The sequence below is a fragment of the Actinia tenebrosa genome, unplaced genomic scaffold, assembly GCF_029948245.1.
Source record: "Actinia tenebrosa isolate PJP-AT-01 unplaced genomic scaffold, QUT_ActTen_1.0 PGA_scaffold4__44_contigs__length_22323623, whole genome shotgun sequence".
Classification (NCBI taxonomy): domain Eukaryota; kingdom Metazoa; phylum Cnidaria; class Anthozoa; order Actiniaria; family Actiniidae; genus Actinia; species Actinia tenebrosa.
Genome location: NW_028292581.1, coordinates 20,000,351 through 20,025,917, shown reverse-complemented (window position 1 = coordinate 20,025,917; position 25,567 = coordinate 20,000,351). Strand labels below are relative to the sequence as shown.

The window sequence follows — 25,567 nt, the reverse complement described above, 5'->3', positions numbered from 1 at the left end:
GTAATTGCGATATTCAAGTGTCTTGAATTTACAATTCATGTAAAAATGCCAACATTAAAACAACTTTTTGGTCTTTAAAAAAACATTACCATTAATTTACTTCGTGCTGGATTCTGCAAGTAAAGTGCTCGTTATTTGTTGCCCCAAAAAATCAAGTTTGTGTTGAAAAAATTATAATAATCTGTTGAATGAAAATTTATAAGAATAAAACATTAGGTTTTTCATAAAATAGTGTTTTTTTCTTCTTCTTATTTTTTAAGATTGTTTTTTTATTGATATTATTAAAACAAGATTTTTCTAACTTTTTTTTGGTTTAATGGATACTGTTGTTATCAGATTACAATTTATCTACTTTGAAGAGTATTCGGGCTACAGTTTTTTTAATTATATTTTTAATATATTCTTCTTGAATACCAGTTATAACGGTTTTTTTCTCTCTCTCTCAAACAGGTACGCAATTTGTTTTGAATACAATATAAAATTTCTCTCTTCGCCTATGAGAGTTTATCATCTTCAAAAAAAAAGTTATCAAAAAAAGCAGAATGAAGAGTATTAAATTAAGTACATACATACATACTTTTACATACTTTATTTGCAAATAGAGTCAGGACATAAAATGGCAGCATAGTTAATGGAGCGGAATGGTTTGGAAACTCCATAGAACAAAGCTATTGTTTTCCGTTCGATGTTGAACCGTACCATCAAGTGACGGTGCACAATGAACCAAAGCAAGTATAGCTGAAAATGCTCATTGCCTTATTATTTTGAAAACTTTCATTCCATGACGAAAAACCATATAAATATTTCCGCGCAAATACAGTTAAGTTACTAGATGATAAACAAGAAAGCATCAAAAAGGGCAATTTCATTTTCAATAAACAATTAATATTAATCATATAGGATTAATCAACAAATGATGCATATTTAGAACGATTTTTAAGATTTAAAAACTTTTATATTCCCTAATACTGTGAACAAATGGAGAAACTTTTCCTTCACTGTGCACAGTCAACGTCATATAACAATGAAACAAGACGAACAAAAACATAGAACAATAAGGTTCCTAACCATTCTGCTCCATTAACTATGATGGCAGCTAAAGCTGATGTGGACCTCATTGAAGTGAAAATACACTTTATATATAATGTTAATTCTTACTTTACAGCGAGCTTCCTCTGAATATTCGTTATGCGGTTTTCTCTGTCGATCAACTCAAAGACGTTGAAAGGTAGCCATTGCCGTAGCTCTGAAATTCGAATAATATGAGCAGCAAAAAAAACTAGTTTTGCCATTTTTTTCGTCTTGAAACTTGGGTTAATGTCACACCCACCAGCTGAATAGTAATGGGGAAAAATTATAAATATTCACTGTATACTCGGAGTATTGGGAAATGAAAGAAATAGCCGAATGTCTCCGAGTCTGGCCCAAAGTAGAACACTGATAACAAGAGTTAACAACGATTTTAATGAGGAAGAATTAGGGATTTATTAATCGAGGAATCTATCAGTTGTCTCTGTAATCACAGAGTGGGACAATCACGAACGGAACCCTCAGATCCATGCTAGGTGAAAGCCCAAGATTGAATTGGAATTTAGGAGTGGGTTTTTGCGAAGGGAGGAAAACCGGAGAACCCGGAAAACCCTCGAAGCACAGGAGAGAACCAACAAACAACTCAACTAACATACGACACCGAGCTCGTAGGGACTCGAACCCGTCGCATTGGTGAGAGGCGAGCGCTCTCACCGCTACGCCACCCATGCTTCCCAAGAAAAGCACTCATGTAAAAATAACAAATCAGCTCAACTCGTATGCCTAATACTGCTTATATCCATTGGAAAAGGGTGTGATAAAATGAAAATGCAATGTTGCTAGCTGCCATAGAAAACATACTGGACGGGATTGCATGCACTGGACCATTGGCAGTGTCTGTATAAACGAATGGCAGTCGCGTTTAGTATACATGTCCAAATACTATTGCAGGGCATTCTACAGTCGAACCCTGTTTCGTTTCAACTTGTTGTGAGTGTTTTTTAACTCGATGTGTTTATCTTCAAGGCTAGTAAAATAGTGTGGTACATACTTGAGATATATGGGTGGGAATCAATGACTGGGGGAGAGGAAGGCAATAGTTCCCTACTATTCGTCTATCTGTTGAATAATCGAGGGTTGTGTGAAACTGTGCTTAAGACTACTGTTGTATAAAATAAAGAGACAGAGTATTTGAACTTCTACTACTCACTTTATTACACAGTCGTGTTACATACAGTCATGTATATTGTCACAATATCAAACTATGACGTGCCTAGAGCAGCACGACTACGGTGGTTTAGTGTTTCTTTGTATCGTAATAAAACTACATTATGTACTTGAAAAAAGTGTCCACACCAGACAACCATCGTGTAGCTCTTACAAGCTCTTTCTAAATTCGCTCTTAGCAAATGCAATGTACAAATGCGCCAAGCATTTTTAAGCCAAAAGGCTTTCAAAGTCTTGTCGCATAATTTGTATTTTGTCACGTCAAGTGTCAAGGGTAAAACGTTTTATCCAGATCGCTTCTTGCAGCAGATTGGTGAGCAGCTTGGGGCACATGGGTTGGCAGCTGGAGCGCATGGTCCTCCACATGGGGCTTGCACGGGCATAGGCATGGGCATGGGCATGGCTGGGGCACATGGTGGGGCACATGGTGGTGGTGGGACGTATTCCCAGACGTGTTGCTGGCTCTGGACAACAGCTGGTGGAGGTGCTGGCATGGGTGGGGCGGGCATGGCAGGGGCCATAGGAGCCTGGTGGTGGATGTTATGGTGGTGGACGTGGGTCACGTGGTTGACCATCTGTGGTGGGGGTGGGGGAGGAGGGGGAGGAGCGCAGCACATTGTTGGACATCCGTACGAGCAAGATGGTGGAGCACAACCAAATCCACATGCTTGTCTCTTGACTATTGGAACGAATAAAAAAAACTCAATTAATATTGGGCATGCAGCATACTTTTCTGAGTGACTTTATGATTTAGTAACGATATGGACCAGGATTAAATTGCTTTTAGCAACTCATGTATTAAAATACTTTTTACAATTAACTTTGTATAAGACTACGTTATTATTATATTTTTATTTTTATTTTTGTACGAACTATTTTAATTTCATTCTGATAATTGTGTTAACTCCATAAGGCACCAGAAATGATGATGCTGCCATTTTGTGTTCTGAAAATTTGTCATTCTGAGTTTATAATGATATATTTGGCAGGTTGATCATTATCTCTGGTACCTGTTGATATTGTTTATGTTCGTTGAGATTTTGAGATTCGATCATTTTTAGTTATATAATCAGTTCTACCCCACATAGTTATAATTCCTTAAAACCTAAAGGGGATTTCAGAAAACGTTTATATTAGTATAGACAATCGTTAATGTATTATGGAACAGATTAGTCTAGAAAATGAGCTATCTAATACTTAGACGATAACTCAGATTTTTGATTACGTTATTATTATTACGATATCCTAGAACTTGTTGCCAAAATCAATAAAGTTCTGAATTAAGAATCATTGTATTGAATTGAAATCCCTTTATGAAATGATCATAATGTCTAGTTTAGTAAAAGAACTTGAAGTCAAAATTGCTAAAATTTAAGTTTGTACAACTTTGACTACAGTTGAGTTGCGTTTTAAATAGATAAATTATATAAGGAAAACAAGTAATTAGCGATAAGAAATTAGTGGATGGAAATGATGTCTTACGAAATCGATCAAAATTAACTTACCCATTGGGTTGGCGCTTACGCACACAACGAGAGCTAAGAGTAAGACTGCTACACGAGCCATTATATATATCTAAATAAATGAAGAAGAAAAAGATATAGATAACCTGATAAGTTTTCTGTTCTAATGGGCTCTCATGGTTGTCGTACAACCGTGGCAAGAAGTGTTGTAAGACGTCGCGAGTAAATGGAATAAGGAATCCATAGAACGAATAAAATTGATTAAGTAGTTGGGGAAAAACTACTTACTTCTAGACAGTATGATGTTTATGATACAACCAGATAAGTCCAGGTTAGTAATAAGAGTTGTAGTCTTAGAAGATAGAGATAAACTTACCTTAAGTGGATAAGCAAGTCCGATGAATGATCTCCTTTGGATGTGGGTTGCTTTAGAATGCAAAAGTCATAAATTATAAGCAAGGGTGACTGTGTTCACTGTTGCTATTCCAAGCTAATCCTGATTGGCTGATCATTACGATTGGGTCATGTGACATGGACTAACGGGTAGCATTAGTTCATGGTCGCTGCGTAGCCATGTTGACATCATGTCTCACGAATGACTTGTTTCCAACAAAGTGACACTTGACCGATGAGGTCATACTCTTTCACACTCTACCGCAATCTTACACACAATTTCACGTTTTGGGCTTTTGTTGAAGTGTCAAAAACAAGGAAAACACAAAGTCAAAAATCAGTGCCTTCTTCCTTTTACTTTTATGGATCACTAACCGACAAAGCGATGACACCCCAAGTTAAGGAACAAAGTGTGAAAGAGTATTCTTTATTCTTATTATTCTTTGAAGTATTACGTCTATCAAAGGTTGTCAAAGTTGTTTTAGTTTTCTTGGTTGAGGGTATCTTCTGTCATTCTACCTGCAAAACTTCATTGAGGGTATTCAATAACAATTTTATTTTGATCTTAATGACAAACCGTGTTACCGGTGCCTGTTGTAGGATTTTGGTGGCTTTGACGGCAGGAAAAGAAATAAATATTAAAGACTAAGTCAAAAACGTCTTCCAAACTTGAATTTTAATTATATTTTGCTTTGAAAATTATTCGTTTTATCTACTGTAATAAAAATACGACTTTCAGGGAAAAAATTGGAAATAATAAAAGAAATAAGGCGAAAAAGTAGGCGGATACCTGTGACCCCTTAAGTGATTCCTTTAACAAGCCATCGACAGAAACACGGGTCCAATCCAAGTAATTGTTATTTAAACATGTCTGAAGATTTGAAATCTTGAAGTACTTGAACGTAAAGAGTTTCAAGCGACACTTAGAACTCAAAAACTGGTCTGAACCTTGCAATGAAGAATCCATGCACCGTGTAAACATCAGTTATATGGTGTATATGTTAAAGTTAAACCTCTGTGAGGCACCAGTGTCTATTAATGGTAACTCGACACAGTTACAGAATTCAAGAGTAGATTTTTTTTCCTTTTGTCCCGTTACAAATGCTAACTGACTGGAAAAGAAATAGCAAAACAGAAATGTGGCTGACCATGTGGTTGCATAACGACCTTAGGTTGTGTAACATCGATCCTACATTTCGGTTCAATCTGAAAATTAGCCATGCCCTGATTAGTCTGCCCAAAGGTTGTTCCAAGGATTGATAAAATTGACATTTGGTTTAATATTGGAAGTTATTAGAAGTATATAAAAGGAAAATGGATTTCGTCACAGCTATAACATTATCACTTGTTGCCACAGAAGATATTTTTCTGAAGTTAGTTCTCATAGAAAAAAGAAGTTAAGCCATAATTTTATAGGAGCAATACATCCTTTTAAACGTTGAATCGCTGGTGACTTGGACTAATATAGATGATAGACCTAGGTCAGTGTTGTCTGTTAACGTTCAGGCTAGACTAGAAGCCTATTTCACAAGATGATCTACTGATCCTCGCCAGCAGTCACTCAAGAAGTTGTAGTTATAGAAGGACAGTTATTACTAAAACTCGGTCTAATACCTGCTTCGATGTAATAGTTTATAAATAATAAGCTTTTGAGCTCTTGACGATTTCTTGCAAGGGACATATATATAACATATATATTTGAATTAAGAATACATACGATAAGGTATTCCTTTTTTTTTTTTTCCCCTTTTTTTTTTTTTTTTTTTTTTTTTTGCCTACTAGTGCCTACTAGTGAATTGCAGCTCGATAATTAATATAAAGAGTCTTTTAGAAGCCAATTCAACCAAGTTGAGAAAACATAGTTTATCTACTATTGTAAGCAATAGATATGAATTTTGTATAAGTTAGTTTTGCCATAAGTTTCAACATGCTAATCATTAGGTAACAATTATTTATCAATTGTTTTGTTGCTATCAGTTGTTTTAGCTTCAGTTGTTTTAACAGCTACTTTTAATCAGTATTAATATAAAGCTGCTTAAAGCAAAGAATAAACTTAGTTCTTTAATTAATATTGAGTAAAAGTCCACACCTATTGCAGAAATATTGCTGTCCCCTGTCCGCGAGGCGACTTTTAAATAAAATTTGTAGTTTGTTTACACCAGAAAAAAACCAAATTTGTCAAGTTTGTTTACACACAAAGAAATTGTAGTTTGTTTACACCAAAAAAAACCCCTCAAATTTGTACTTTGTTTATACCAACAAAGCCTCAATTGTATTCAACCTGAAAATATCTCTGTGGAATTCTGAGCTAGCTCGCAGATCGGAACTTGACTTTAAAATGTTGTCTTCTGCGAAGGGAGGAAAACTGGAGAACTCGTTACCCCTTTTTTGCTCTTCTAAGTAAAATTGATGATTATGTTATATTGTATTGTCTTAATGCAGTTCAGAACTACTTTGGAAGAAATCTAAGAATTTTCCCGTTAGACACAATAATGTGCTTTACATTTGATAGAACATAAAAGGAAAAATAGCAATAAGCTATGTTTTGGTGTCATACAAATTGACGCCGACATCTTTTTTTATGCAGGCTCAAAACCAGATCTGAATAGAGATGAACTGAAAAATCAAGATGAAGTTTAAAACCAGCAATAAAAAAGTCTTTTCAAGTTTTTCGTAAAACAATAATGTTTTATTTGTACATTACTTCGTTCTCGCTATAGCCGTTAACCAGCGAAACGACTACTTATATTCTACAGCACACATCATCTAGTTTGTCAAACTTTCTAGAATTTATACGTACACAGTTGATGTACACGGGATAGCATTTACAAACAGGGATTCCTTAACGAAATCCGCTTTCAGATAAAATGTGAGAACTTCGTAGAAGACATTTTTGACCTAGAAAAGTGACTTAGTTCTTCTTGGTTTTAGGGGCTTTAGGTTTATCGTCTTTCTCAACTTCTTCATCTTCCTTTTCTACTGCTTTTTCTACCGTCTTCTCTTCAGCCTTGTCTTCGGCCTTGTCGTCTTCTTTATCATCATCTACGGCAGCGCTAGCATCATCTTCATCGTCGTCAATTTCAGCTGAGGCTTCGACGTCTTTAGCCTTCTTGCCCGTCACCTGAGGAATGGGAGACAAAATGGTTTAGAAGAAACCCACATTAAATTTAATTGAAACAGGCACTTAATCCTATTGTTAAGTCATGTACAAGGTAATAGTTAATGCGGTGACCTTTTTTTAAAAAAAAACGTTCAGCGACAAAAGTTGTGTCGTAATAAACTTTTCACTGTGCATCCTCGAGACGTCTATTTTTTCATCTTTTTTATATTATCGCAATTATTAGTGGAATTTCTCCGATTGCAATGGTATTTTAGTTACCTTGTTCTTCTTGCAGCACTGTATGGGGCAAGATGGAGCGCAGGTCTGTATGCAGGCTGGCATGCAAACTGGTGGTGGTGGGGGTGGTGGTGGAGGATGGACGTGGTGGTGGACAATGGTATGTACGTGGTGGATACGTTGGGGTGGAGCTGGTGGTCCTGGTAAGGGTGCCATTGGTGGTGGTGGGGCAGGGGCCCATTCGTGGCTTACGTGGTGCTGCACATTGCTAACATGGCATGGTGGTGGACATGGTGGTGGTGGTGGTGGTGGAGGAGGTGGGAGAATCTTGTGATGGATAATATTATGTTGGTGGGTGATGACCTGTGGTGGACCTGGAGGTATTGGTGGTGGCGCACATGGTGGTGGTGGAGCTGGAGCCTGATGGTGGGTCTCGTGAACCTGTTGGCTATAAGTATGGCACTCTGGTGGGGGTGCACAGGGCACAGGTGGTGGTGCACATGGAGCTGGCATCATCACTGGAGCTGCTGGCATCATCACTGGAGGAGCACATGGGGGAGCGCATGCTGGTGCACACTGACCTACACATTTCTTTGATCCCTTACTGTGTTTAGCTGATGCTACAATCAGTCAAAGACCAAAAAGGATTAATACAATACTAAATAAACCCTTTTCAGACATTATCAAGTCATTATCCCTTTCAATTTTTCCGCCATTTTGACACGTATTTAGACATTGAAGAGGAAAAAGGTATGGCTTCATAATGTTCATTTTTTTTACAAAAACTTTTTTTAAATGATTTCTTCCATCAATCAAATTACTATTCATTCAGTACGTAGGCTATTTTCTCTCTATATTAATCGACATCCAGTTTATTTTGAAAACCTGAGCAGGTACAAGTTTGTTTACTCTTCAAGCTTTCACGTGATTCCTAAAACTCTATCGTTGTAAATAAATCATGAGGCAAGTCCCTGCTATGTTCTAAGATGAATCTTATGTGAATTTTCTCTTAATGAAAGAGCCAATCAACAAGCTAACCCAGACACCATTTAACTTGATCTTTTTATATAATTATATTCTAATAAAATATAATAAAATATGATTGATAAAGATATGAACCACGATGATTCTAGTTGTAAAAAAAAATGGCTGAAACCTAAAGCAAGTAACGTGATATAGAAACAGTTTACGGGTCATTGTAGACAACTTACCTTTCTTAACTTTGTTAGCTTTTGGGTGTTTTCCTGCTTCTACCAAAAAACATAATGCCAAGGCGACTAGCGCGATAAATATAAGTTTGGAGGCCATCCTGTTGCCAATAAAATAAATTAGCTCAATAAGATTTTATAACGTGTCTTTTTTCTAAAGTTAATCATAGTTTAAACCAGATATTAGGTACCGACAATAGTACAAAAACTCTTGAGTGAAAGCTTTTTGAATTCAAATATCAAAAGCTTTCTCATCGAGTTTTTAAAACGTTTTAAAAATCGTTGAGTTTTTATCACTAATCAGAAAGGTTAGAAAAAGCCACATAAGTGAACGTCTATTTTCAAAGTTGGTCTGCTTATGAACCAATTCTGATTATTCCAATATGGTAGCTTTTGGCAAACATAAGTGAATATAGCATTTAAAATTGAAAATTTCTTCATAAAATTGAGAACTTGAGTCTTAGATCTTAAAGTGAGTAACGTTTATGGTTATCTACATAAGAGAAAAGGTATTGTATATAAAAAAATATGGTGGAGAGAGGAAAATCGTTTTACCTTCAATCGGAAGCTAATCCAAACCGGGCCTCTGTTCAAGTGAATAACCATAAAATTCACATAATACGTTTTATGGAAACAAAGAATTGATCAATAATTCAAAGGCAATCGTCATCCCAAAGGCTTCAGGTCATCGACTCATGTCATCTGAATTATTCAAAACTTACTGAGGCAATTTCTCGTTCACTGATTCTCGACAAGTAAGAAATCCTGGTTTTTTGCCCTTACTGCTGAAGAAAACTGAGTCAAAATCAACTTTCTTTGCTGATAAATACCCTATTGTTTGATCGTTGTTCGATTTTAAGGAATATATTTTGAAATTTAGGCAGAAAATAGGGGTTATTTGGTTATGGAGTTTTGGTCACGTGACACGACAACCTGTTGAGTTTGATGGTTTTACCTGCAAGTTGGAACCAAAACTTGACAGTGATCCTTATTATCTAGACGTGATAGTCGGTGAACCATAGCACCATGTTTCCCTACCCTCGAATAAGAACATTTAAAAAGGCTGAAATAACAAATAAAAAGTGTCCAAAAAAAATAATTTCAGTTAGATTTTTGTTTCATTTCCTTGGGGGAGGGGGAGGGGGGATTTTAATGAAAGAAGAGGTGAAAAGCCCATTCAATCTGATACGCAGACATTGGTTTATAATTCCATGGCAATGATCAACAATATTTGTTTTTATCTATCAAAACTGGTAATTCACACTTCAAGTCAACTTTATTTTTCATTTTTGATTTGGAATTCCAAAGTTGAAGTAATGGCTTTAAAAACCGACACCGTGGAGTTTTGATGGGAAAATATGGTTGCTCTAATCTTTATTTCCAGGGCGGGAAAGGCGGCCATATTTGGCGTGGCGTTGACCATCAAAGCGACTGACCATCACCATCACTACCACTTTTATCCTTCAATAAAAAATAACAATCCATCACCATTTCTTCCCGTAGCTATCTAACAGAGTGGTTTCAGTCATTTAAATTACTGACCCATTTCAAGTACTTTCTCAAAAGATGAAAGGAAATTTCAAGTAGTGTTGATATTCACACATCACAGATTACCAATCTGGATACGTTCAAATCCATCCATCCGTGCTGACTAAAAAATAAAATTTGGTTATACCGTAAGTTAATATGCTCAGACGCCCACTCTCACTAATGCCATGGACAACCAAAGGCTATTATAAAGTTAAATAATCGCAGTTCTGAAACAGTCGTAAACTGGCTTGGAGAAAACCTGAATGTCAAGAGCGGCTCCCAGACACGATCGAATAGAGCTCTCCTAAACTGGAAAAGCATTTACGAGCCAATTTGTTCAGAAAACCACTAAAATAAAGTGAAAAACGGTATTAATGACGTGAATTATACCAAAACACAATAGCAAATTTTGCTATAGGGGAAAAGAACTCGTTATAATGGCTGTGAAGTGTGATCGTCCGATTGACGACTGTGGTATAGTAAGAAAAACCTGTGACTGATGTTTCGACAACCTAATCACCAATAACAGTCTTTCTCAAGACTACACTCACCCAGAAACAACAACTCACTTCACAACAAGCTTCAACACCTGGGTTCAAACCATTTATTCTTCAAATTCTTTATATAAATGCTTTTTATTTTTGGAATTTTGGAACCATATATATAACGGTCCGATCGATTTTTTAAACGAACAGTGTCATGTCACATTTAGAAGCTTTATGACTGTGGCGGCAGTAGGTGGGAACGAGAAGAAATGCCAAGGAAACACGTGGTAACATAAAAATTCCATCAAATGAGTAATTTTGAGTAATAATACAAATTTATCAAATAAACATCTAAAAATGTCGATGTTTTTGGATAAGTAGTACCTGTGAGAAACAGGTGCTTTTGTTATATTTTGTAGTGTTTTATTGTCATGTTGCAACGAGATCAGGTCAATGGAAGCTCGTAGAATGACATCGACAAGACCAGTCTAACTGGGCGGGTTCTGGTTCTACTCTAAAAACTAAACAAGCAATTAATAATTTTGTTGTGGTTGTTCAGAGTGGTTTTCGTATGAGTGGGAAACATACGGTACTGGCACTTCACGCGGTATGACATGCCGTAGCAATGAAATGTCTTCTTATAAGAACGGTCATCATATCAGTACTAGTGAGAAACGTACGTACGGTGCTGATTTACATACAATGTAGGACATGCGTGACATTGAAATGGCTTCCCATAAGAATGGTTATCACATGATCATATGAGTGAGAAACATATATAGTGGCTCACAGCACACTGTACTGTACGACATGCCGTAAGATTGAAATGACCTCCCATTGTCTTCCAATAACTCATCCAATCGCAATGCGTTGTTACGGATACGGTACGACACGTACGTTACGTCTACAGTAAGGCTACGAAATACTGTCAGATCTATCGTTTCCCAGTCATACGAAACCCGTGCTAGTATCATCTAAACCTTTTAACCCTATTTTTTATTTTCTGGTTCGAGACACATTTTGGATGGGGTCGTTTTATCTTAAAGTAAAAACTCAAACTAATTAGTATTTCCATGGAGAAAAGTCACTTGTATCAGCTTTACATTTTGTACGAGAACTAATTTTACCGTGCGTTCAAAGGCAATAATTGGCTGTAGTCTTACCGCGCCAGGCGGTCAGTAAGATCAGAGATGCTCATGCTCAGACAAGACGTTACAGAAGCGCTTTGATGAAAAACAATTGGCCATTTAGCCAAGGGTCATTTTTTTCGAACAAGAGGGTTTCCCTACCAAATGGAAGATTCTACAAGTAGAGAAAAAGTAAAAATTGAGCTATAGAGGTTGTTTCCCGTCCTCGTTTTCAAGTTGAGGGTACAATTTAATGTGCGGATCGACTTTGGCCTCCTCTGCAGGCGCTTCGAGCCTTTCTCGTCTGTTTCTTTAGCGGGCTACCTGTGGTGTGTGAACACAGGGAGCCCAAGTGTCTAAGAAACGGAAAAGGAACAACATAACTTGATTACATACGTATCAAAGCTTAACACTATATACTTTGTAGGACTTTTTCAGACTACTATTAGAGCTGTTTTCGCATTATGTAAAAACGTTGGTGCCGTATATGTGTCTTGCCGCCGCCGGGATGTTTTCTAGACTTTTGATTGGGGGATTTTTTCTCGCGCAATATGATTGGTCTTACAGTTCAGTGACCGTGTCCGCGCCTTGTTCATGCCGTGTTTCGGGCATTTGACTGGATGGAGAGTAAATTTTCTTGCAATGGGATTGGTCTAGCTTATTTATTGCCGTGATACGACCGTGTTCGTTACGTAAGCTTTTTACAGTCATACGAAAACTGCTCTTCTGCGCACATCGCTGCCACGCAGTTTCCAACCGTGAGTGAAAGAGGCATCCGAGACCAGACAGCTGACCAGTCTGAAGAGTGTTCAAAACTCTGATTTTCTTTTGATTTTTTTGGTTATTTTCTTTGGTCATCGAAATATTGTGCTTATGAACTTTGTGATTGTATGTCCAAGCATTCAATCTATTCTGAATTATTTACCATTTAATACTTTTTTTTTTTTTTTTTTTTTTTTTTGAAAAAGGGAAGAGAGATTTTACTTTCCTATCAAAGGTATTTCGAAGCAGGCAAAAAAAATCAAGTCAGAAATTTGATCGTAGCACTTGGCACTTTGACAGCTTACGAAAAACACAGCACATTTCAATAATCTAGCTTTTATAACATTTGTTAGTAGTATTTCTGTTATTCGTATTCTTACTTTTGTGAAAGTTTCACGTTTGTAGATTCTTATTTATCGTCACACTAAAGATTATTATTAATTATTATTGTTAACGGTCAATATCAAGACAATTCAACCGTTTTTATGAATTAATTATTCATTTATTAAGTCCGACTTTAGTAAGATTTTCTTTTTTGACAAAATTAAAATCCTCTGTTTTCTTCTCTTATTGGTAAAAACTCTGTACCATAGCGTTTTATAATTTCTTTCCACTCTCACAATTAATTTTTATTTACAGCTGTAAATTAAATTTCTTCCTCTTAGTAAACCTTAGTTCATAACCACTGGAGTGATTTTCAACGAGTCAAAACACGTTCTAGATTTCAAAATACATTTGTTTGCTTAGTGTTTGTCTTTAGTTAAGCTTTCACATTTGACTTTTCTTCCTATCTCTTCCAGTAAATTTTAGTTCGGGAGCTCAAAACTCCTTCTGAGTGGAGTCTAGTCAAGATACATGTTCTTGATATATTTATATTTATAAATGTTTCAATATGTTTTTACATTTAACTACTCTTCCGTCGTATCCTAGTATTAAAGCTTCACTTAAGAAGTTCAGAACCCCTCCTCAGTACGTAATTTTCGACGAGTCAAGACAAGTTTTCATGAATTATTTATTTTGCTGTCGCGTCTTATTTTCGATTACTGGAATTGTCTGTTGTTATTTTTACTTCTTTCCTTCGTATTTTCGAATTGAAGCCTAGATTAGGTTCTTTCGAAATTCAGTACAAATATTGATACCTTAAAAGCCACATTTCAGCTTTTCAAATACGAACCCAACGAAAGGAAAGAAAGAAATGGCGAGCAACAATAGCGAAGTGGACAGTGAGGCTACGGAGGTAAACAATGGCAAGGCTGGTATTCTTTATGCTTAAAATCGTTTATTATTATTTCTTAAAATCATTTATAACCTGTATAGTTATGAATATTATATATCTAGCTATGATTTTGATCTTTCTCTTACATTCCAGTTCTATCCTAGATATACAAACGCACCAAAACTAGATATTCATTCTCGTGATTTCGAAATCGTTTGGCATCACCAGAACGAAGCGATTTGGAATTCGATTATTTTCATACAATACTCCCGTTACGTGATGGTTATGAATCCGGTGTTTGCGTGGTTTTCCAATGAAAACCGAGAGAGTGTATAAGTATAAGGATCTCATAATATTGAATATATTTTTTATATGTTTTATTATTATTTATTTCGTGATTTGCAGATATTTACATTTTAGCTTTATTCAAAACTAATGATTCGGGGCTTTTTTTAACATTTTACATATTTTAAGTATTTTTTATATTTATATATAGCTAATTTGTTTTATAGTTGATGTGATATCTTACCGATTTTATCAACTCAATAAAATGTAGATGTAGATATAGGAACATTTTAAAATTTATAATAACACAAATTAGCGAGCAAATTTAAGCTTGGCCGATAAAAAACATATATACACATTTCCGGGTTCGAGTTCGTTACGTATCTATCTAAATTTTTGTTTTAAAATATTTATTTATATTTCTAAATATTACGCCATCCATAAAACTGAAAATTTTGAAAATAAAAATAAAACTCATTTTAATTAACATATTTATATTTTCAAAATATATTTGTCTCAATGAGTTTTCCTAGTCAGACGTGTTTGCAATACACTACTGACGGATTCGATAGCTCATAATATTTATACTGGGTTGGCTGTGACAGACCAGTCATAAAATGCCCATAAAAGTCTCCATCTTTATAATGTTTTTTTTCCTTTGAATATGCCATAATTGATTTGAAAATTTTTTACTGAAAAATCTAATAGAAATGTATGATAATTCTCATTATGAAGCTTCTGTTCTGGTATCCTTGCCCGTCAAGTTCCTTAAATTTGGATGTGCACCCAACCTTGAGAAAACGATCAATTACAGTTTGACAGTTGTCATTCATTGCTTGTGTTACTAAAATGATTGACTGGGGTTGTGGCTACGTATCACGTGTCGCTTGAAAAATACACTGTGTAAAGCTGACTTTTTTCGAGCACTTCAAGAAACATGATAGTATTCTTGTTAAAGGCAAAGCAAAAAGATCTTGAAGATATTCTGATACCTTAAAGTGCTTACTGAATTTTACTATGAAATGATAAAATTCATGAGTTTCTGTTTGTCGTGGTGCAATTTATTTTTATTTAATTTTTTTTTTTTTTTTTTTTTTTTCCTACTTCTTCTTCTTTTTAAATTCAGCTTTTGAAAATATGTTTGCGGGCCTCCTTTGACTGTCACTGAGCGCCAAAAAGTCCCCGGGACCTAATCCATTATTTCAATCCGGCACTGCGAGGACTGTTGTGATTCTTGCCAGCAATTTAGTTGTAATGTTGAAGTGTGCATTTCTTGTCGTAGGTTTTGTATTTCAAAGCATTTTTGACTAATTGGAATCATAATCCAAAAGACAACATTTTCGAAAGCGCAGCTAGTGATGAAAAGGACAAGAACATTCGCCTTCAGACTCATTAATTAAACGAAGAAGAATCTCGTGCAGAAGAACAAGCTCATCATAGAAAGTCATGAAAACGGCCTTACATTAGATAGCTTAATTATTATTTCATAGTAAAACACAGTGTGAAAATAGAGATTACTTCATGGAAAGCGCACTCGTACGGGATTTTCACACGAGTTGGTGAAGTATCTGAAATCGAACGAGCGAGCGCACAGGCAGCCCAAACAAGGTTCCTGTGTATGGTTTATAAGGGAATGTATGGGAGTTATAATAAAGTTACGAAAATAAAATGTTTCACTCAACAATTTGCCTCAAAACTTGCTGCAGTTGTTGCTTTTACTTTGTTAAGTCTTCTGGTGAGGTTTCAGCGCGATTTGAGGCCGTTTAGTGGGTTTTTTAAAAATCTGCTCTTCTCTACCAAGCCATTATTTAGGTAGAGAAGAGGGGATTTTGAAAAAACCCACTAAACGGCCTCAAAATATTGCGCGTTAAGACATCGAGTCGAGTTTGCAAAGGTGAATGAAAAAAAAGTGCCACCGGTTGACCTTCGTTTTGTTCAGTAAAGTTTTCAGTGGCATTCTTTGTTTTCAATACTATATTATTAGCTAATATTATGCTAAAACAATTAGACTACTCGTTCTCGTTTCGTATGAACCAAAAAGTCGATTCGGCGCTACACGCTTCATTGACTCATAGAAAACTCAACCTGGTAGGCTAATTGTTAAATAGTTACTTTTATTTCGGTATTGAATTTATTTACGTAAAAAGAAAAACTGTCGCAGGATCTAGCAGCACTTCGCGCGCACGGATGGCGCCACCACTGTGCTCCGTTCACTAATAAAGTACAATTTTCGACCAATCAGCGCGCACGTACAATCCTAATCATATGATAAATTCCAATTTTACTACGGTCTCGATCACTTTTTTATCTCCTGTCTTTATTTCGCAGCTGACATTCGATCCTCGAGAGGCAGTGAAAAAAGGACAAGAGAGAGAAGTTACATGGGTGTACCATGACGGAGCCCCCAACGAGCAGGAAGACGTTTCTACCGTAGACAAAGTTATGGCCGATGTGGAACATGTATTAAAAGGAAATGATGGTAATTTGAAAGCACTTTCGTTTAGAGATCCCGCTACGTTTAAGGCAGGGGAGTTACGATCGCACGCTGACTTGTGGGAGATAATCTTGGATGGTTACAAAGACAAAGCCAATGTTATGGAGTGGGTTCAGACAGGAGTGGATATCAAAAAGTTCTTTCAATATTTCGAGGGCAAATTCAATGGTGAGAGATTCAATTCACCATATCCACGCAGGAAAAAAATCCCAAATCACGAATCCTGTTCTGAGCAACCGAGATTTGTCACTGCTACTCTCAAGGAAAATCTTAAATCTGGAGCATTCCGGGTTTGGGGAAAAGTAGGAGAGGTAAAGCCCCCTTGGTTGGTTCTTCCAATGAAAGTAGAGCCAACGAAGCCCAGACTGGTTATAGATGCACGATATTTAAACCTGTGGATGAAGGATAATCCTAAATCCTTTTCCTTAGAGTCGCTGGATGTGGTCCCTGATTTTGTGTATAAAAATTCGTTCATGACAAAGATTGACGACAAGTCTGCATATCATCATATTCTACTCTCTCCAAACTCGCAGGAGTATTTCGGGATTGAATGGGAAGGTTGGTGGTTAGTTTGTACAAGTTTGCCATTTGGTTGGAAGAACGCGCCGTATGTGTACCAAACCGTTGGTCTTGGCGCTACTCACTTCTTTAGGAGTCGGGGAATCGCCTGCTCCCTATACATTGATGACCGTTTGAATGGAGAACTGTTCACAAAAGAAGGCCGCTGGTCTACCCCAATGGCTCAACGCAACCTTGAATTTAGTCTTCAAGCAGCAAAAGCTGCTGTTTATGTTATTTGTAAAATCCTTGTAAATTTGGGGTACTTTCTTGGCTTGCAAAAATGCGTTTTTGAGCCTTCGACTAGTATTGTTCATCTTGGCATGCTCATAGACTCTACTACTCAGTCTTTCTCGGTTCCCCAGGAAAAAAAGGACAACTTTAAAAAACTCAGAGAAGAAATTCTTAAAAGTGAGTCATTTGCCACTCAACAATCTCAGCTCAAAAAGCTGAGAGGAAAATGTTTGTGGTTTTCAAAGGCTTTATCATTAGCAAACTTCTATGTCAGAGAAATTACAAAGGCAACTAATGATCGACCTCAAGCAAGCCTATCTCAAGGTTTGCGTGAAGAATTAGAATTTTGGGGATTTCTTGACGACTTTAATGGTGTTATTCCATGGAGAAGGGACAAGACTATCAGAGTATCTTTGTCCATCTCACCGCTCCAATGGGAAGCTATCATTCACTTACCATCTGGGGAACAGAGTAGTTTAAAAAGCGGGGAGTTTGAAAGAGAACAGCCAATCGCCGAGTTAGGGATCCAGGCTGTGGGATGTGTTCTGAAGGAACTACCAAGTGATCTCAGTGATTGTGAAGTGGAGATTGCCGTAAATAGGAAAGAAGTTCTGGACGAGTGGAAATGGGGCAAGTTAACTACACTGAGGAAGGACATTTTTAAATTGACAATCAATAGGAACATATTAGTAAATATTAAAATGGATGGTCCTTAGTACTGCAAACTTCGAAAGGGGAGCATTGTTACGATGGTAGTTCCCAAGTTTTTCCGTTACCAAGTTGGTGGCCAATTGATAAATTCTTTGGCGCTCAAGAACAAAGTATTGCACTGCCGCGAGGCAATCGAGATGCACTTCTGTTCACAAACCAACGTGGCCGCTTTCGACCATATAACAATACAATGGAATTATGGCCTTTTGGCGTAGATGAAAACCAAGAAAAGCCTAGAGCGAGTGAGGCTCATTGATTTGTTTTAAAAAGAATATTTTCGGGCATTGAAGTAGCCTTTTTGTCACTGGTATCCTGATTAATCATAACTATCACAATTTCCTCATATCTGATTGGTTGAGAAACTACTGTATCTTACACTAATCAAAATCTGGAAGTTGTAATTGGACATTTCTAATCCGACAGTTGGTCGTAATTGGACACTTGTAATCGGAAAGTTCACGTGGACCAATCATTTTGCTGCTTTTATCTAAATCCACCAATCTGAACACTGATTCAAATCACTATAGCAACGATTAGCAACAACAACTTACTGGTGTAAGTTCAAAGTTTTTTTGTAAAGATGGAAGATTTTTTCGCTGTAGCCTATTTTTCCAGTTCAAGTGTATAATCAGTTTGTCTTCAGCAGAAGCAATTCTCCTGGCTCCCTTAGTTCAAAACCAAGAAAAAGGCGTGTAATTAGTGAGTCAGACCCTCATTAGCAAAGCCACTGCAAACATTGTGTATACATCCTTTTCGACGGTTGTTTCAAAAGAAATGTTATATTGTGATTCATCAAGCTATTAACTTAGGACAGTCTGAAAAAAATGGCATGGGTTTTACTTATAGAAAAAAGCGGCAAGTGTACATTTTTCTCAATCGTTTTAGACGAAAATTGTCTAGAACAAGAGTAATAAGTAATCAAGAGAATATTAAGTACTTACTTCATATTCTATTAATCTATTTTCACTAAGATTATATTTCTCAAAATTTTCCAAATCTTTTCACTCGTATTTGTAAAAAGATGTATGATTTAGGATTCATGAAAAAATAAAGTCAAAATTAAAGTTGATTATTAGTGAATTTTAAATCTTTTCATAGGGAGTTTTTTATCGCTTAGAAAGTTTTCTTCAAAACTACCTTGTCCTGTATTTAGTCGTGAATATCGCAAAAATGACTGACCTCGGGACACCCCTTTTTTCATTCCAGATTTTTTTCGGCGGCTGCTCCGAAGTTATGGAGCAATTTACCACAAGAGATACGTAACGAAAGACATTTTAATAGATTCAAGACGTTGTTAAAGACCCACCTTTTTAGACTAGCTTTTAATTAGATTTCCTTTTACTTAATATTTACAAATTAGTTTCCCATTTGTTTTAACGTGATGGGCCCGGTTTGGACGTGGAAATTCGCGCGTGCCGGGTCTAGTGCAGAGGGACAAACTAATGTTTGGTTTGTCTGCACTGGATTCGGCGCGTGCGGGATTCGACGTCTAAACTGGACCTTAGTTATTAAATCTTTTATATACTCTTTTTGTAGCTTTTTAGAGATCTTATCCCTAGTATTTTAGTGTACCTATATGTAATGCGCAGTTGGTCATATTAACATGTTAAATTGCGCAATACAAATAATAAACTATTATTATTATTATTGATATTATTATTATTATGATTTGAAATCAGCATTAAATTTAGGTGCAAGGAAGTTTCATGGAATTTTTCTATCCAAGAATCTTAAAAGAAAAAAAATAATAATAAAGGGTAATTATAAATTGATTTCAGGTTACCCATCCAAGTACTAATCTCCCTCAAACGTGCTTGACTCAGTGTCTTGGAAGGCCAAGTTTTTTCCACTGGGCCACGATTTCAGGAAATTAGCACAACAATAGCCATGACAACAAAGGACCAGATAGACTAGATTATTTTCAACTTCAAATCAATGTGCCAGTGCGTGGCAGGTTGTGCAAGGGATTAGCTGTAGATATGGTCTGGGGGCCGGCTAGTCTCTCCCCTGATGCTTCGGCTAGAACACAGTCCTGCGTAATCCGTACACCCAAGGGCAGAGGGACTTAATCGCCGTCATGTCCGAAGTCCATACGATGACCCAGCGGATGTCTCGGGGTATGGCATGAAGGCACTAGTTTTTTTGCTTCTGTATTTTGGAATTAATTATTTAATTAAAATTGGTGGACGTGGGTTCGAGTCCCACGTAATAACAGTACCTTTTTTCCTCTTTCTTCTCTTCATATAACCTTAGATCTTTTTATATTATTTTTATATATTTATCTATTTTTCTATAATTTTTTTATGAGTACGTACTGTACAGATGACCTCACATTTAACAATATTGCAAGTTTTGCATTTTTTTTATTAAAGTGGATCTCGCGGTCAGAAGTTGTGGTTTCATTCTTACGAAGTATTTTCGTTAACATCTTAAAAAACTAGTCCTTTAGGAATTAATACAAAGATCGATGAGTTGGTCGTAAAACAGTTTGACCAACATTAGGATTCAAATCCTCTATGTATCAAGGACTGTATGTTCCTCGCATAAAAACGACTCTAAAATCAATCATTTTTTCAGCTAAAAGGACACATTTTACGTACTCGCTTCAGGCTCGATTATTTAATTTACGTACCGTGGTTATCACAACCTTTTTTTTCGATGTGTTGTTCTCTCCCTTTTCATGAGAATTTTTTTCCTGGTTCTCTGTTTTTTCTGCCTCCATAAAAATCGACATATGTGGGTTGTGTGTTGGGTGTCGTAGTTAATGTATTGAAAGTCACACTGGGAGTGAACCTCAAGGAAGAGTTTCAGATAAGTTGTCGATCTGTGTACAAGGTTCATGACCTAGTTGCACGAAGGGTGGTGATAGCGCGATCCCACACGTACGAATAGATCTTATCCAGTGGATAAATTTATAGGATAACAGCATCGACTTATCCACTGGATAAGGATTTATCCGTCCATCCTTCGTACAACCTGGCCCTGGCCAGGCAAGTTGTAGTAAAGCTCGTTTAGATTGAATGGGATAGCATGAAGTTCCTTAACAATTGTTCAGGGATTTATTTTCATGGTCTGACCGAGGAAGCATTTTCATCATGGTCTCACCGACTAATTCAATAATTTGGTTTCCGATTGCAAACTAATCATCCTTATGGATCAGGCTTTCTGTTCTATTTCCTCAATAATTAATAATGTAGTCGACATAATGATGCTAAACCATAGGTCTATGCCTGCATGTTTCACCGCCAGGCGCATTTAATGTACAGACAAGAGATCATGTTCTCTTGGTACAGATTATAAAATAAAGATAACGAAAGAAAAGTAAGACTTAAAGAAGAGAGGGGAAAGGAAATAAAATGAAATGAAATGAAATGAAAGGAAATAAAAGCGAAGTAAAGCACACGAAAGGAAGGCAAAACAAAGCAAAGCTGACGAAAGGAAAGGAAAGGAAAGGAAAGCATAGTATAGAGAAGGGGAGGGTAAAAACTATTTTTGTACGTAGTTGCTCTTGTTTTCACTCAACAATCGATGTAAACATACATGTACATGTAGATCAGTAATTAAAATTACCAATTTACTTATTAGCTCTTGATATATCTGCTACAAAGAATGAGAGAAAAGGGGGGGGGGGGGGGAATCACACGCGTCGGCTATCACCAATGCTACCCCCCTAATTCGAATCCTGTCCCGATGAGTATGTGAGTAGAGTTGTTTGTTGGTTCTCTCCTGTGCTTCGTGAGATTTTTTCTCTGGGTCCTCCGGTTTTCCTCCCTCCTCAAAAATCAACTTCTAAATTCTAAATAAATTGGCCAAAAGAATGGTAGTATTTAACTGACAAATAATTTTAAATTAGTAGTTAACAGTTAACTGACATTTGATTACCGTAATGATAAAAAGATAAATTAAACTTACCAACGTTTCGGACGCTAGTCCTTCGTAGGAGTAAAAGAGAAATATTTGATTATTTTGGTTAATATCATAGCCAGCGCTTGTAAGATTATTACAGTTAACTGACATTCGACCGAAAAATAGTAGTTAACTGACAATTGGGTATACCCCCATTGGCACCCTCTTAATAGATTTTAAAAATATAGATTTTAAAATCATTTTCTTAATTTTTCATATAATATCTTCCTACCTTAACAGTATTAAGATTCTAAGGAACAAGCGCTTTATAAAATTTAAGGGGTTTCAAGGTTTCAAGTGAATAGTATTAATAGTGACATTATCATTAGGGAATAGCGGTTGGCATCAAATATTTATTGTTGCCTACCGCATTAACTAAAGAAAAAATATGTATGCTACCAGTTGGGGGGACGTCGTTGCATTAAGGGCATCAAGATTGTCTCCAAATTAAATATGTATAAGCTAAGACCACAGAAATGAATAAGATAAATAATAAAACAAGCATTTTTTGGTTAATTCAGTAAAATAAAAGTGTGACATATGGGAAGCACGGATGGTACGTGCTGCGCATGCGCCTCTCATGGGCTATATCTCTGGACCTCCTAATACAATAGCTGTGTAGAGTTGTTTATTGGTTCTCTCTTCATCTTCGAGTGTTTGTATCCAGGCTCTCAAACTTTCTCTCCCCACGAAAAAATCAACTTTAAATTCCAATTCCATCTGCTGGGATTTCACACTTTACTTTGATTAGCATTTTCGATGATTCTGCGAAGACAATCCATAAAAATATGAATTTTTTATTTTTCACAATTTCAATTGGCAAGAGAAATCTGCATTATACTCGGTTCCTGCTCCAAAAATGCTAACCAAAAATAGTTGGCCCATTATTTCTTTCAGGGAATGTGGTCAACTCAGCTCGGAGAGACCGAGAAATTACTAGAGAGTTTTAGATTGACTTTTTTTCCTCTCCGCAAATGGCAAACGTGACCACGTTTTCATAGTTTTCCATAATTTTACTTTACCTTTTACAAACGTTCTCACCAAGCGCAAATACTCTTTTGTTTTTCTACTACTTGGACTTTTTTGCGATTCTTTTTCAGTAATTTAAAAGAATTTTTTACTGGTCAACTGACGTTTCACGTTTGCCGTGAACGTAAACGAAATCTAAAACTCTCTATTCCCTCTGCGATAACGTATATCGACGTATCGTAGGCGTATCTCAGTTGGCCTTTGCGTGGCATTCGGAGCTTAGAGGTGCACGGTTCGATCCGACTTCTCTCTGTTCTCTCTGTTCTGTGTAGCTTTATCTATAAATACCCGTAATAAGGAGCACTGATAGTTTGAGAGGGTAAAGTGCGCACCATCGAGCGCTTCTTACATCAGCCTCTTGGCGGGAGAATTGGGCAGCCATTCCTCACGCCATCAAGCCAAAATTCAAAGAGGAATTCCCTATGGAGACAAGCCAAGGATAGAATTTTAGAAATTACAACATAGAGATTTAAAAAATCAACCGATGAATAACCAAGCGACGTCCCAATAGTCGGGTTAAACAATATCACTTGGGATAAAAACTAAGCTTAACTACGAATATCTGTTGTTTTGATATCGCTTTCCTGTTAAATTGCTATTCATTACCAACTGCATTTTATCGGCAATGTGGTTAATATCCGAATGCATATATTGTGGTTAATGTGAAAGACAACGTTTTTGTGCCTCCTACACAAATTAGAATTTTATTCCGTGCTCGTTCGCTTTAGACTCGCTCTTTGCGTCCGCAAACAAGTTCCTTTATTACGTATATTACTTTTATATTTCCATCTTTCCAAAACAGACATTCTTTATTATATCGTATTTCCATCTGCAGATGCCTTGTCAAATCATAGTTATGCCAAGGTGTAGAATACTTTCGCTGCTATATCATTCAGTGTATCACAACGAAAGTAAGGAAACTCGGGGAAAAATCCGAGTCCCGGTTAGAAATACACTAGTTTCGCATTCGCAGATGCTTACGGCTGTTTTTGAAGACCGCAAACTCTTAATTACGCATGCTAATTTAGCCTTGTTTATATAAGAAGAAGCCATTAAAGAGTCCATGGGATTTCAAAACACTGGAATTGTTTGAGCTGCACAATCTTTACTTTATAGTCGACTTGTACAATAATATAATACATTATTATATAATTACCAATGAAATATCTATTTTTCTCTATTTCGAAAAATTGATATCTTCACACGTGAAAATAACATGTGAAAATAACACCATTGCGATGGCTATTCAAAAATACACGGAAAGAATTGCCCGAAGAAGCCAAAACATACTTCATTGATAATTATATAATAAACAGAATATTACATGGCCGCTTGGAGATAGGAATTTTATCTTGTCGTGTTGAAAATCTCTCACTCGTTCGCAAATGATTGGCCTAGTTTTTAAGCGAGACTAAACCTGTGTAGAAAAGAGAATATTGAATACACGACCAGGAGACTCTTGGTGAGCTAATGGCGTTTAGATGGTTGGACGTTGCAATAATAACTCATTGTTATGAATATAACCTCAAGTTTGACCTTAATTTGAAAAAGTATAGAATACCTATTAATTATTGATAGTGTAATAACCATGTGTTAAGTGGACATTAAGGACAGATGATTTATGGTCCAGCTTTAAAAAGAATTCATTAATTTTTTAATATTCTTGATTGAACCACAAAATTGTTCTTTAATGTACACCTACTTGCAAGAACGTTGTCATACGATATTAGAACATTAGTAATTTAGTGAGAAAGGAATACATTAAAAGACAAAAGAAAAAGTTCAGCTTCAGTGATCTTCTTTTGTTTTTTAATACAGTCGACTCTCCCGTAAGCGACCACCTCGGGGCCAGTGGTTGCTTACGGGAGATGGTCGCTTACGAGAAAGCTAACACAGGAAGCCCAAACAATGGGAATCCTAACACAGGAAGCCTAAACCATTTATAATTTGTAACTCACGCGTTAAAACTACTGTATGAACGATTAAATTGTTTAAATCAAAACTTTGAATGTGCTATATGTTTACAGTACTGCAATTGTCAATATTTCGTCGGGTTTTTAATACCCAATGACTCTATGTCCTTAAAAAATTTATCGTTAAAGGATCTGTCACCATTACTGGCTCTCTCGGATGGTCGCTTACGAGAGTGGTCGCTTACGAGAGTGGTCGCTTACGAGAGTGGTCGCTTACGAGAGTGGTCGCTTACGAGAGAGTTTTTTTTACAGAGTTTAAATGGGGAACAAAACGGGAAGTTCAAAAAGTGGTCGCTTATGGGAGATGGTCGCTTACGAGAGTGGTCGTTCAAATAGAGTCGACTGTATAATTCCTATCCCACTAAATCACTAATTTTCTATTTTCGTATGACAACGTTCTTGTAAGTAGGTTTATTTAAATAATAATTTTTTATTTATATATTCATTTATATATTCATTCATTTATTTCTTCGTTCATTTGTTCATTCTTCGTCCTTTTTTCCTTCATATATATTCCTTCGTTATTTGCTCCTTCGTTCGCTCATTCCTTCAAACTGGCAATCATTTTAGTATTCATTCATTCGTTTGTTTTATTCATCC

General features: G+C 36.4%; 3 protein-coding genes across 4 annotated transcripts; 1 reads left to right on the top strand and 2 right to left on the bottom strand.

The window, feature by feature from the left end:
* Positions 1–2,219: 2,219 nt before the first annotated feature.
* Positions 2,220–4,215, bottom strand: LOC116296515 (uncharacterized). The gene is made up of 3 exons (XM_031704542.1): positions 4,096–4,215; positions 3,762–3,831; positions 2,220–2,935 (listed from the first exon to the last, which is right to left on the bottom strand). Exons 2-3 carry the CDS (start codon positions 3,820–3,822, stop codon positions 2,541–2,543), a joined length of 456 nt encoding a protein of 151 aa, XP_031560402.1. The 5' UTR covers positions 3,823–3,831; positions 4,096–4,215; the 3' UTR covers positions 2,220–2,540.
* A 2,564-nt stretch (positions 4,216–6,779) lies between these two features.
* Positions 6,780–9,296, bottom strand: LOC116296508 (uncharacterized). The gene is made up of 4 exons (XM_031704532.2): positions 9,213–9,296; positions 8,661–8,758; positions 7,492–8,069; positions 6,780–7,233 (listed from the first exon to the last, which is right to left on the bottom strand). The coding sequence occupies exons 2-4, from the start codon at positions 8,755–8,757 to the stop codon at positions 7,024–7,026; spliced, it is 885 nt and encodes a 294-aa protein (XP_031560392.1). The 5' UTR covers position 8,758; positions 9,213–9,296; the 3' UTR covers positions 6,780–7,023.
* Positions 9,297–13,594: 4,298 nt separating this feature from the next.
* LOC116296499 (uncharacterized) lies at positions 13,595–19,706 on the top strand. Of its 2 annotated transcripts, XR_016121180.1 has the most exons (3): positions 13,595–13,798; positions 16,391–18,614; positions 19,266–19,706. XR_016121180.1 is itself a non-coding variant. In XM_031704521.2 (2 exons), the coding sequence occupies exons 1-2, from the start codon at positions 13,757–13,759 to the stop codon at positions 18,062–18,064; spliced, it is 1,716 nt and encodes a 571-aa protein (XP_031560381.2). In that variant the 5' UTR covers positions 13,595–13,756; the 3' UTR covers positions 18,065–19,706. The 2 variants fall into 2 exon arrangements, 1 of the variants encoding a protein (XP_031560381.2); XM_031704521.2 differs by having other exon boundaries at positions 16,391–19,706.
* Positions 19,707–25,567: the final 5,861 nt, after the last annotated feature.

What these genes read in the sequence shown, in the direction of transcription:
- LOC116296508 (XM_031704532.2), bottom strand. Translation starts at nt 8,757, where the DNA reads ATGGCCTCCAAACTTATATTTATCGCGCTAGTCGCCTTGGCATTATGT. An exon ending in AGCTAACAAAGTTAAGAAAG is followed by an intron (nt 8,070 to 8,660) that starts GTAAGTTGTCTA and finishes GACTGATTGTAG; the next exon opens with CATCAGCTAAACACAGTAAG. An exon ending in AGTGCTGCAAGAAGAACAAG is followed by an intron (nt 7,234 to 7,491) that starts GTAACTAAAATA and finishes CCCATTCCTCAG; the next exon opens with GTGACGGGCAAGAAGGCTAA.
- LOC116296499 (XM_031704521.2), top strand. Translation starts at nt 13,757, where the DNA reads ATGGCGAGCAACAATAGCGAAGTGGACAGTGAGGCTACGGAG. An exon ending in TGGACAGTGAGGCTACGGAG is followed by an intron (nt 13,799 to 16,390) that starts GTAAACAATGGC and finishes TTTATTTCGCAG; the next exon opens with CTGACATTCGATCCTCGAGA.
- LOC116296515 (XM_031704542.1), bottom strand. Translation starts at nt 3,822, where the DNA reads ATGGCTCGTGTAGCAGTCTTACTCTTAGCTCTCGTTGTGTGCGTAAGC. An exon ending in CGTAAGCGCCAACCCAATGG is followed by an intron (nt 2,936 to 3,761) that starts GTAAGTTAATTT and finishes TCGTTCCAATAG; the next exon opens with TCAAGAGACAAGCATGTGGA.